Source organism: Choloepus didactylus, chromosome 4, assembly GCF_015220235.1.
Source record: "Choloepus didactylus isolate mChoDid1 chromosome 4, mChoDid1.pri, whole genome shotgun sequence".
Taxonomy (NCBI): Eukaryota; Metazoa; Chordata; class Mammalia; order Pilosa; family Megalonychidae; genus Choloepus; species Choloepus didactylus.
This window is the reverse complement of record NC_051310.1, coordinates 122,163,347-122,176,031: the sequence shown is the minus strand read 5'-3', so window position 1 is coordinate 122,176,031 and position 12,685 is coordinate 122,163,347. Positions and strand designations below refer to the sequence as shown.

Genomic DNA, 12,685 nt, shown 5'->3' with positions numbered 1-12,685 from the left:
TAACTGCTCCTCTGCTCATCTCTGCCCCAAAATACCCAGAAGGAGAAGGGTATGAAGATGAGGGGCTCCCTGATTTTTTAGTTGCTAGCCGTGGTGGTTGCCATTTTCTGACATATACTGTGTGCCAGTCATTTTCCTAGCTATTTTGTCTCTAACCAGAGTTCTATCTATATCTATGTATTGCTTTAATTCTGACAACAACCCTGCAAGGTAGCTATTATGATTTCAGTATTTCCAACAAGGATGCTACTGAGCCCCAGACAGGCTAAGTAATGTCCCGTTCACACGGCTGGCAAGTGGCAGAGCAAGGATCCGAGAACCATGTATCACGTTGCTCCAAAGTCAGAGGAGACCAAGCATAAGCCACCCACGACAGGTGCTTTGCCAAGTCTTTGAGGAGGCTGTAGAAGAAAGGGAGAAGAGGAGATGTGTTCTGTGTTTAAATGGGACTCAACCCCAGCTCCTGGCCCCAGGTGGAGCCCCCATCATAGGGTGGGCTCATACCTGTGTCACCTCTTCCAGATGGCTGACATCGTCGAGGCGTCCCGCACATCAACACTGGAGCTCCAAAACCAGCTGGATGAGTACAAGGAGAAAAATCGCAGGGAACTTATAGAAATGCAAAGGCAGTTGAAGGAGAAAACCCTAGAGGCAGAAAAATCTCGTCTGACAGCCATGAAAATGCAGGATGAGGTAATGCCTGGCCAGGGTTTTACAGCATATTCAACGTATCCTTCAAGATTGCTCTGAAACTCTTCTATGAGGGATTGGGGGTAGAGTCTCAAGACAACTTTTGTGCTTGGTTCTTCAGTCTTTACACTCTGCATGGTTACATGGCACAAAGGGGATTCTCAGACACAAAGGACCCATGGACTCTTGAGGCGAAATTGACATAACTTTAACTTGACCATTTTCTTGATTCATTCAAAATGTTCTGCCTAAAATGTTTAGCTACCATTTATGGAGCACCAATGGCATGCCCAACTGTGTCCAAATGGCTCTAATTTAATCCTAGAACAGGAATTATAGTAACCAACTTTTTTTCTGCCATTCTATTTTGATAATTCAGACTTGATCAGGGTGGCGGGAGGTGGACAAGAGTTTCAGACCACTAATAATGGAGACAAAAAGAAATGCCCAGGAATTTATGAGTACTAAATTTAGTAAAGCATATGGTGCCAAGACCACTAAAAGTTTTCCCTAAAAACAAAAAACAAAAACCTTTTAATTTCTTTGATGTTCAAAGAAAAGTCACCCATGAGTCAGTGCTAAGATTGTGTACAAGAACAATAGATATTTGTTACAGACTTCTACAGCCTTTCTGAAAGGACCCTGATAACAGTTCCCCTTTGGCTCAGGGTCGTATGGTACAGAATTTAAAAGCAGCAACCGAAATCAGCACTACTGACATCACAGTTCTCTTTGGCATTAGAAAAATATCATTTTTATTTCTACAGGATAGTTGGGGTGTGGGGAAGGATTCAAATATTTATCAGAACACCTGGTCTGCTGTTCTGAATTCAGAAAGTCACAGTGTCACAGTGACCCGTGCAAAGTACTTCCATTGCTTTTGTATTATGGCGATTATCCTAGAATCTTGGGGTTGGGAAGGAACTTTAGAGATCCTCTAGTTAGATAAGGAAACTGAGGTCCAGAAGAGAGATTAGTTAAAGCCAGATGGAGACCTGTGTTGTTTATAAGAGAGCAGTAATTCAAAAAAGGATTCCCTACAATGAAAACAAAGATGACCTTTCCTAGATTTTTCTCCAGGGCTTATCAGCGGGAGAAACTGTTTCCATTTGAAGGGCAGAAATGGACACCTCATCATTCTGAAGGGAAACTACAGTCAGATAACACCCTTGAATAAGCTGCTGAAGGCATGGAGTTGTTTAAAACAAGTTAACAAGCCACAGTTACTCTGTATCCTTGAAAAAGTCAAACTCAATTCTGTTCACCGCCCCACCTCTCTGTGGTAAAGTGCTCAGTAAAAAAAGTGCTCAGTGCTGTAGTTCTTGTCTTCTTTGCTTTCAAAGAAATAGACATAGACATTTATTTATTTTGCCTTTGACATGAAGCTAGAAAAGTTTTAGCTGGTTTTTTTTTTTTTTTTAATTTGCTACAATATCCATTTTAATGACAGTTTAATCATACAAATATACCAAATCTACTTTTGTTAGCCTTGTAACTTGTTTCAGTTTTTCTCCATCACAATTAATGTTGCAGTAAAAATTTTCATTCAAATAGATCTATCTTAGCACAAAACTTGGTTGATATCCTAAAGATAACTTTAAGCACGTTTCTAAGGCTTTTGATGAATATTGCCAAATTGCCCTCCAGAAATGTTGCTTTGCCAGAGCGGATGAGAATTCCTGTTTCCCTGGGCCCTCATCAACACTGCACATTACCATGTTATTTCATTTTTGTTATTTTTTCTCCCTCTCACATTACCATTTTTAAAACACCCCTTTCAATTTAGATGGACAAACCTGATGCTGCTTGCCTTTAATTTGCATTTTTGATCATTTGTGAATTTAACCATCTTTTTTCTTTTATTTATTTTTATTATGAATATTTGGTGTGTTATTCAGGCCCTTTACCTGTTTTCCTGTTGCTGACTTTTCTTCGGTTTAAACTTCTAAGCGATCACTTTTAAACTTCTAAGTGATCACAGAGAAGAACTCTTCAGGTTGTTGTGAACCTTGGGGATCTGCCTAATGTGGGAACTGAGGGAATCCCAGATGTTTGGGCCGTTTTCCTGCTGGGATTCTAGCCTGGACTCCCTAAACTGCCCCAGGATTCTCCCTCTGACGTCCTGCCATGCATTAATGCTGGGCTTTAGAGTGAAGGTGCAAAAAATGCTGCACTTAATCCTAGGGAGCTGGAGCTGGAGCTCAGTCCGACTGTCACAGAGTGCTTGGGTAGGGAGTGGCAGGAGGTGAGACCTGAAAATACCCTTGTGCAAAGATCATAAAAGGCCTGGAATGCCAAGGACTTTAGACTATTTTCCATCAGCCATGGAGAGCCATTGATCAAAAAGTTTTAATGAAGATGGATCTTTAGAGAATTAAGACCTAGAATTGGCTGTTTTTCAGTTTATTTTCTAAATCCTGTTTTGCAAAGGGTGATTTCAACTACTTAAAAGTGGTAATAAGTAGGTTCAAAAGTTATCTGATTCAGTATAAGTTGTTCTGGGGCACTATGTACTTACTCTCTTCTGCGTGTCCTTATTGAATACTTTCAGTGTGAGGGAGCCCTTGCTAGATGTTAGGAGGGACACACTGGGCATGGGAAGGAAGGGACACACTGGGTGGTTGGACAAAGGGATGTCCTGGGCATTGGGAAGACCATACTGGGTTTTGAAGGGATACCAAGAAGGAAATGCAGGCTGTACATTTGCATATTGGCCTTTTTGAGTCTCAAGCCCATTTTCTTTATAAGCATTATCTCATTTGATTCTATAACAGCTCTTTGAGGTAGGTTTTAGAATTGTCTCAATACTGCCAGTGAGGAAACTGAGGCACAGAGAGATTAATGCTCTGGAGAATAACACACCCTCTTTATCCGGATGGTATCCCATCATCCCTTTTCCATGGGATGATTTTCACTCTGTGCTTTCATTAACTCCCATTTATCACCAAAAAATAGACAAGGGTCTTTCTCTAGAGATCTCTTCTTGATGGCTACGCTGCTCTCATAGAAATATCATCAGGTGTTCCTGACAGCCTGCCTCCAAGAGAAGAAAATGCTTCTAAAGTTTTCCCACTGGTTTTTCCTAAACTAGCCATATCTGGGTCTTCCTCAGCTTTTCTGTGAAAATGTCCCCCAAAGGGAGGTATCTGTAGTGGGATTTGCCACCCACTCCCATATACTCCCTGAAGTGAGTAAACCCTGGTGTATTCTCTTCCTTAGACTGTGCTTTCACCTATAACCCTGTACCATCTCCAAGAGGATAGGAAGTTGGGAACAAAACACACATTCTTGGGCTTCACTGAATCAGCCCACACAGATGTTTGAGTAGTACCTGCCATGGGCCTGAAATGGCTGGCTCCTTGGGGAGATTACCCTGAGAATGCAAGTCTTTTGTCTGACACACTTTCTTCAAAACTATTAGTTCAGTGCCACCTTGTGGATGAAAAAATACATTGTAAATTATGACAACTGGTTATTTTCTTCTACAGAGCAATGCTTTCCACCTAATTTGCATGTTTATATATATATTTTATTTTGTACCTACAGGTTGCACAAAAATTAATGATTAAAAATTGATTTAGGTTTTTCCCCCTATTTTTAAACTGCTTTAGTTAATGCTGATACAGGTGGGCAATAAATTGTACCCTGGGACGCACTTACCTACTTCAGTGACTTTCAAGTGTTTTTGACCTTGACTCATAGGAAGAAATACATCTTATATTGCAACCCAATAATACATACATACATACATACAGACAGACAGACAGACATAAAACTGTATGAGTATCTAACACAATGGTTCCACAAAACATTATTTGCTTATACTGCGCTATGATATTTTTCTTTCTGTTCTATTGAATTAAAACATGCTGGACAAAATTTATTAAATTGAGTTCATAACCCAGTGGGTTGGCAAATGCTGACTGGTCCAACCCCTTCTTTTTACAGAGGTGGGACTTGCTCAAGGTCTGCCTATCTCCAGTCTGGTGGGGATCTATGTGGTCTTTCCTTCGGGGTCAGCCTGTGCCCTGCTGTTGGGAGTCTCTGTGCCCCTGATGCACCTTGGAAAACCACCCTCCCTCCTCTTCCTTCCAGATGCGCTTGATGGAGGAAGAGTTGCGGGACTACCAGAGAGCCCAGAATGAAGCACTCACAAAAAGGCAGCTTTTGGAGCAGGCGCTGAAGGACCTGGAGTATGAGCTGGAGGCCAAGAGCCACCTCAAGGATGAGCGCAGCAGGCTCGTCAAGCAGATGGAGGTCTGTGAGCTGGATGGGCATTGGGGTGGGGGGCTTCGGAGCATGAGTCTGAGGCACGAGGGAAGCAGCCTCTCTGTTCACACCTCAGCCTTTGGGAAAATGTTCAGTTTTTATTCTCTCAGACAGCCAGAGGGTAGTAATATCATTTCTTAAATTGGGGGGAAGAAGCTGGTAGCTCATAGATTCATACGGTGTCAGCACCAGAAGGCATGGTAGAAATAATTTAGTCTAATGTCCTCATTTTCTTGAGGACAAGGCAGAAGCTAGTGGCACAGCTGTAACTTGAACCCAACTGCCTAACTCCTAGGGACAATCTGCATTCATATCCTCCATTCTTGTTTCCTGTTTCTGGCCCGTTCGTATTTCTGGCCCATTCATATCCTCCATTTGTGTTTCCTATTTCTGGCCTGTTTTCCTCACAGATCATCTAGCTTTGCCAAAGCTAGCAGCTCACTGTGGCTCCGTTCATTATTGTATATACAGTTCACAGTCCAATACTAGTACTCACCAGTAGAGTCACCAGAAGGCATGATCTATCTCCAAGATGAAAATACAACAAATTAGGACAATGTTAATGAACTAATGGAATCTAAAGCTAAACAGGCCACTGGTGATGATAGAAAGAACCTTAAAATCAGTCCACCTGAACTTTGGAAAAGAAGCGTTCTCAAGAACAAAACGAACCCCAAGCTAGAAACACTGCACACCCACACCCACACACATCAGATGGAATTGAGAGAGAGAGAGAGATCTAAAAAAATAAGCCTCAGACCTAATGGAGAAGTGTAAATTGTCAAGGTTTTGATAAACAACAGACATTGCTCAAGGCCAGGGAGAGATGGCTTGAATTTAAAATCAGTGGAATTCCGGTTTAGCTTTGCAAATAAATAAGAAATAACTATTTAAAACCTCCAGGGAACTTGGTAGCAGTTTATATCTGGGTAGTGATGTTTCCACCAGTAAGATTTTATTAGATGTACCCCTTTTAAAGGCTAGAATAACCTGTTTACAGTTTCATTATTCTTTTGTAGGATTGCTATACATTTTGCTAATGTCCTCTTCTGATCTCTTTAAGGAAGGGAATTTTAAGGCAAGATAAGTTGACCAAATTAGCTAGAAACAGATTAGTCTAGGGCCCAAACAACCTCTTTAAAAGCAAGCTCTTCAGGACATGGAGTTATAAGAACCCCTGGCCTGGATCCCACCTGAACACGCCTGCTGGGTTCTCTGCAGTAATGGATTTTAGGCGGGAAGAGAGTCCTGTGAAAGGGCCTGTTGCTGAAGATCAGGTTATTGGGTCATCTCCTGCTAGAATACTCTGAATAAAAAGAGCATCTCCTTTTGCTGGCTTATGGTCAGAAGCAGGGGCATAGCTAAGCTCCCTTTGCCCCTGGGCATTATTTTAGGTATTTCTCCATTAATTACAGAAATGAATAACTCTGAAAACCCAGCCTCTGTGAAGTGCACCGGAGGTGTGCACCCCCCAGGAGAGCAGGAGGTGGCAGCTGGCAGGGCCACTGCACTGTGACTGGTGTCTTGCCTGTTCCTTCCCAAGCACTTAAGTTAATTCTTGGGACTCTAACAGCACTCCTGCAGATGGGCATTTTCTGTAAACTCAGACACTCAGGTGGCTGTTGGAAGTAAACGCAGCACTTGTGGGGCCTGAGTGATTTGTGACTATAGCCTTGGAGAAATTAGGAGCCACTGAACAAATAGGAGCTCCTGCACAAGACCTAGTTCTCTGTACCTCATTGGTCTTTGGGACTTTCGGCTCCTGGGAGGGATCTTTGTAGCTTCCCTGTGGTTTTCTCTAGCACAAGCAGGGAAGGCTATTCCCAGACATCTAGTCAGTCACATGAGCTCTGTGAATTTTATTTTTAATGCTTATAAAGACATCCATAGCTTGTCAGTCAGCTTGGGCAATTGCAGAGACACTAGTTATATATGAATGCTGCAGAACTCACATTTAAAAACTCACAGTGCTGGTTGTTTTCTGGTGTCTGTGGCTCTGAGTTAACCCAGACATATGTCAAATGAATGGTGACGACAGAGCAGAAACAACTCATGCACAAACCTCACAAGCCAGCAGTTCTGGTGAAGTGGTTTGTGTTAGAAACCTCTTTCTTTATACACAAAGCTACTCTGAAATGCATATTAATCTTCAATGATGTTAAATTAGGAGCTAGCAAGGAAGACACAAATTACTATTCTGTGATGAATGGTTTAGCAAAATTGGCCAGCAGTGTCTTTATGTTAATCTGATGCAGGTTTGGGGATGCATAATGCAAGGTGTACAGATTTCCCTAGAGGGAAGGGACAGTGCAAAAGGCTTTGCTCCTGCAAGGTTCTTGGAAACACTGAGCAAGAGGGAGGTAAAGCATTTTCCTGACCATGAAGCTTGTAGAGAAATGTGTCTCAGACGTTATCTGAGCTCCCACATTGTCTTTTTTACAAGTAACTGGCTTAGGTAGATCTGTTTTAAGATACTACTTCATAGGGGGGAAAAAAAGACTTGATAGAAATAAACTAAAATATCCTTAGTGTTTGTATTATTTTTTGGAGTAATAGTTTTCTTCTTTTTTGTATTTTCTAAATTTTCTGTAATATGCACTATTATATTTTATATTATGAAAGGATTAAAATGTATAGTTTTTAAAGTATCTGCTTTGGGCATTATAAGAAATAGATACATCCTCTTCCAAACCCCAGTAATAGTCGACTCTTCTGCCCTTGGAGTTTTCCTTCCACAAGGCAGTTCTTGTTCCTAATCCAAGTAAGTAGGCTGTTTGTGACTTCTTTTTTAGGACAAGATATCTCAACTGGAAATGGAACTGGAAGAAGAAAGAAACAACTCGGATTTGCTGTCTGAGAGGATCACTCGGAGCAGAGAACAGGTAGGTAGTGTTGGGCAGTGACTGGATTGTCCTGCCTGAAAAAGGAAGTGTGTGAGAGGGTACACCTGAGGATGTGGTTAGAGGAGGAGGGAGAGTTCACGCCCTCTGGAAAATTATGGACAATTGAGTTGTCTTCACCTTAATAAACCACTAGGAGGGAGGTGTAATAAATAACAAAAAGGATAAAGTAGAAGTTTCTAGAGCAGTTATGGATAAGAGTCTATTAGCCATAATAGGCAAAATCCTTTTAGACTTGAGGCTGTGTGAATCATTGGTTCCATAAACAATTGTATGAAATCTGGTAGCTAGCACTATTTAGCTGCCGCGGAATGTAAATTATATGATGCAGTTTTTGCCTTTAAGAACTTTACAAGCTAATTAGCAAAACATACACGTAAGAAATGTTTGCAAAACACTAACAATACCTTCCAAGTAATGCTTTTTTTGTAATTCTGAAGAGTTTCACTCACATTTAATCCTTGCCGCAACACTGTGAAGCAGTTAGAGACAGTTCTCGCATTGTAGATGCCAGAACAAACTTCCTAAATTCTGCTCTGGGTCATTCCAGGGGTTTTGGATTTTGTTTCCATTTTTTAATTAGGGGACGGTTCAGAGGAGCTATGCAGTGTCCTTGGGATGATGGTGGTGGTGTGTCACATGACTAGAAAGTGGAAGTGCCATTAACTGGTTTCCATGCCCCAGTCCCCTGAAGGGAATTAATTTGTGTTCACTAACGTCAGGTCTTCATTTATCTGATACCTGTGGATACACTTTCAATGACAGGGCGTCCTTTCAAAGACAGCTTCCTCTGTTGTATGCTTAGTGCCTGAAAATGGTGCTGGAGGAACTGTACGTAGACATCTAGAACACCTTGTGCCTCTTTCCATAGTCACCCCTCGTCTCTACAAATAGAACAGAGTCTTTGGTGGTCCTGTTGGCCTGAAATGACTAGCTTTGGGCATTTTCTTAATTAAAAAATGGAAACAAAACCTAAAAGCCTTGGGATGCTGCTGTGTGTCATCTAGGAAATTATCTGTATAAAGGAATACAATTAAAAACCTGAAATTTAAGTAATTTGGCAAAATCTTCCCAATCCAAAGGGGCACTTCCCGGTGGTGTCTCTGTGCTTATTCATGTGCACCACCTTTCCCCGGCTGACAGGTTCTTTGCAAACAAGCAAGATACTCATGGTACTCTGCTCCCAAGAGTGAAGGAAATTCCAACCCGAGTTTTCATTCTCTCTCCCCGCCCAGCTCAGGTTCTGGGTGCATGGCCTCTGGAGGGGTGGCAGCCTGTTTGCCCTGAGCTGCAGAAGTTTAGAGAATAACCTTCTTGAAAACCAAAAGCCCACATGGAGAGCTACGTTCTCTCAGTGGTATAAAAGCTAGTGTGTTATGAGTTCCTGCAGGTTTGGCTAAGTGGCCAAATTAACAAAGGGCATTTCAGGATCTGTTAAGCGTTCATGATGACCGAAGAAGTGACCACGAATTTTTTTTTTGCCAGTGCTTCTTGTGACTTGCACAAGGAAGAATGGTGGGAAAGTTAGTTATCCTCTCGACAACCAGGCAGTTGAAACAGACTGATTTTTAAACCAAAGACAAAACACAGACAAATTGAACCAGAGCGTGGTTGCCTCCCTTGACTCAGTTTAAGGCCCAACACTGAGAGAACTGATCACTTAGCACCTGGTCCCAGGGTTTCTTTTAACCCTTTCTTTTTCCTTTCAACTGAGCGCTTTGTTCATGGGGGACAGAACTGCCTTCTGTGATGTGGTCAAGGTTGAAAATATTTCCACTGAGCCAAGAACTTGTACTAAGCATGGGGAGGAAGTTAAGAGAATAAACTTGGTCTCCTGGAGAGAGCACTGGACTTAGAGCCCCAGTCCTGGCCCCTGCACCAACTCCAGGTAGCTCTGGGGATGTCAGTCTCTCTGAGCTCAATCTTTATAATCTTCAAAAAGAGAATGTTAGTCCAGAAGATTTCTGACGGCTTCTCTGAAGTCTAACATTTAAAGGCTGTGAGGTTTTATAAGACCAGAAGTCTCTGATTCATCCTTTCATTTTCCCCATTCTCTCTCTGTATCTGAATTATATGCCTAAAAAAATGAATTTCACAAATTTCTGTAGCTTCTTTCCCTCTACAGGACTCTATTTACTTTATTTTCTTCTCATGCTTTCTCCATGGTGGGGAGGTTAGAGCATGATGTTTGTTGTAAGTAGAGAACTTGAGCATCAAGTTCAAATGGAGATAGTGATTGTAAAAACAATCAAAACCACCACCACCTCCACAACAAAAACAAAACAAAAAACCTTGAGATTAAATGATGTCTCCTGATTGTTCTCAAGGCCTCTCTTCTGGCCTTTACTGCTTCCTGATTTGTAAGGGAGGGGATGGGTAGGCCAAATACCTGCCTCACCGGAAGGCATTTAATTCTCATTCAAAATGAAGGTTAATCCAAGACTTATTTCCCACCTCTTAAAGTGAAGGCAGTCCCTGATCCAAGGAGAGGCCCCTGGGTGTAGACAGATGGACCCTGATTCTGCAGCCATTTCAGTCCAAGTTAGTTAGTCTCTGGGGCCACGTGCCTGTTGCTTTCCTGCCAGAATCAGGGCAAGAAATGGGAAACTTCCAAACCTAGGACCCCTGCTCCTCTCCCCACTCAAATGCTGACCTCATGGCTAACAAGGGACATCTCTTTAAGAAGTGGAAAAGGTGTCTGTTATTTCTAACCCAATTCACAGCATAGACCCTGGAGTTCCATGGCAAACTGCTACTGGGTACTGAAAAGAGAAGGTGTGGGAGCTTTTATTTTTTGGATCCTGCTCTTTTTAAATTAAAAAGAGTGAAACAAATTTACAACTCTCTACTTAAACTCTGAATTCTCACAAGCTCCTCTTCTGAATCTTTGTTTCCTCCAAACATGTCCCATTCTTTTTCCTAGTCTTAGTGATAAGGCTTAGGTGAAAAAGCCAAAAAAAGGGTTTTCCAGCAAATCTACTGAATGACAAGTCCCTTCTATCATGGAATCTTAGATCTGGAAAAGGACCTCAGAGTTCATCTCCCCAGAATTCTCAGGTAATGAAGAGATTCGAGGCCCAGAGCCACTGAGTGATTTGAACAGACTTGGCCGGTTAGTTGCAGAGCTGGCCTTAGGTCTCTTGTCTTCCAAGACCAATGACTCCTAAGACTCTTGACTTTTGTTAATCACTGCTTGCAATTTATAATGAATGGCTAATATGTAGCATTATTGTAAAGCTATGAAATGATCAAAAATGGTCCCAATTTGTTTGAGGAGAAGGGTCATCCTTAAAAATGGATTAACTAGGGATAAAAAGCAGCAGATCCTAAATGCCAAGTGAAGACTCAGGCAGCAGATGAGGGAAAGACCATCAAGCAAAGGTGACCATGAAAAGTTATTAGAGGAAGGTGGGCCTAGAGCCAGGTTTGAAGAAAGGGTAAGATTTAGACATAGTAAGAAGAGTGGAATGGAATTCTAGATAGAATGAATGGTGTGAACCAGACATGCAGGATGGGAGTATATACAGCATTTTGAGAAACAATGAATGCTCTAGTGTGGCTTGATTAGGTTTCCAGTTTCTATAAGGTAATAATAGGAGATAAGTTTAGAGAGGCAGGTTGAGAGTTTTGAATGGACCCTATCCTGAAGGTAGTGGGGAGTCATTGAAGGTTGTTGAGCAGAACAGTGAAGCATCCCATTGTTACGGAAGATTAATCTGGCAGGAGGACATAGGAAGCATTGGAAGGGGTAACGAGGGGAGGAGAGAGGCTGGGAGGAAACCTCAACAGGGCTGTTTCCAGTGAGAGAGGACAGGGAAGGCGTTTGCTAAGATCAAACACTCCGTCCTTTCCAGGCCTCTGGTTCTTCTTTCTTTGTTCATTCATACAGTTGATGTTATTATTCACAAGATCCCAGCCTTTCTTACCTGTCTTTTCTCTACATGCTCAGGATATCATTACTCAGACTGATGGATTCAGGAAATCCTGATTTTGAGAGAAAAGTTTTTCAAGCCTTTTGGAGGCTTGGATTTTATTTTCAGATCTGGCTAATACAAAAGAGAAGAGAAGGCTTTGGATTTGCTAAAATGGTATCTTCTTTTATAGGTCAGAGGTGGGGAGTGTTTATTTTCTCACCCAAATACAGTTTCACCTTATACAGAAATGTTTTTGATTGACTTGCAAGTTGAAGGAAAATTCCATTAAATAGTGGGTATTTTACTGGCTTTTGGTCTGTGTAAATCCAGAGAAATTCTTTTTGCTCTCCTCCTCCAAACACTGTGTTTCCATTTATAATTGCCATCCTTACTGAGGGCAATTCCCTGAGTGTGGGGCCCTGAGCCACATGCCTTGCATGCATTTTCTCATTGCTTTCAGCACAAACCTCTGATGTCTTCCCTCATTTTCAGGGCTTGAGAGGTTTAGCCTAAGTCACAGCCACGATTTGACTCCCAAACCTACTGCCTCCATCTGTTCCCATCTTCCCTGTGTTAGACCATGTGGGGCTCTAAAAGACCCTCAAAATGCATTTGGGCCTCTACTCCCAAGTTGGAAATGGTGTCATGGCATCTCTTAATAAGGATGAGGAATGAAGTTCAGCTGATCCTCTCCTGACCCTCCCTTTGAGTACAGGATTCAGAGAGCAAAAAGGAGGCTCAGCTTGGTGTATTTTAAATGTGTCTGACAGGCTGATATTCTGGCTCATTGGGCATTGCTGTGTAGTAGCTGGTGGCTAAGTGCGAACAGTTCCCAGAGCTGGGCCTAAGAGGAGGGGCATTCTCTCGGACACAGAGGCTGAGACGCCCCTGCCCAGTGGAAAGATGATTCAT

The 12,685-nt window shown here is 42.1% G+C and overlaps 1 protein-coding gene across 5 annotated transcripts in view; it reads left to right on the top strand.

Moving 5' to 3' along the window:
- The window catches only part of CGNL1 (cingulin like 1), a 171,998-nt gene that overhangs the window by 148,011 nt on the left and 11,302 nt on the right, over positions 1-12,685 (top strand). For 4 of the 5 annotated variants that reach the window (XM_037833863.1, XM_037833861.1, XM_037833865.1 and 1 more), the window contains 3 exons: positions 523-693; positions 4,786-4,947; positions 7,752-7,841. In XM_037833863.1, coding sequence (XP_037689791.1) covers positions 523-693; positions 4,786-4,947; positions 7,752-7,841 — 423 coding nt within the window. The remainder of the gene's footprint in view (positions 1-522; positions 694-4,785; positions 4,948-7,751; positions 7,842-12,685) is intronic. The other variant, XM_037833864.1, reaches the window with a different exon arrangement.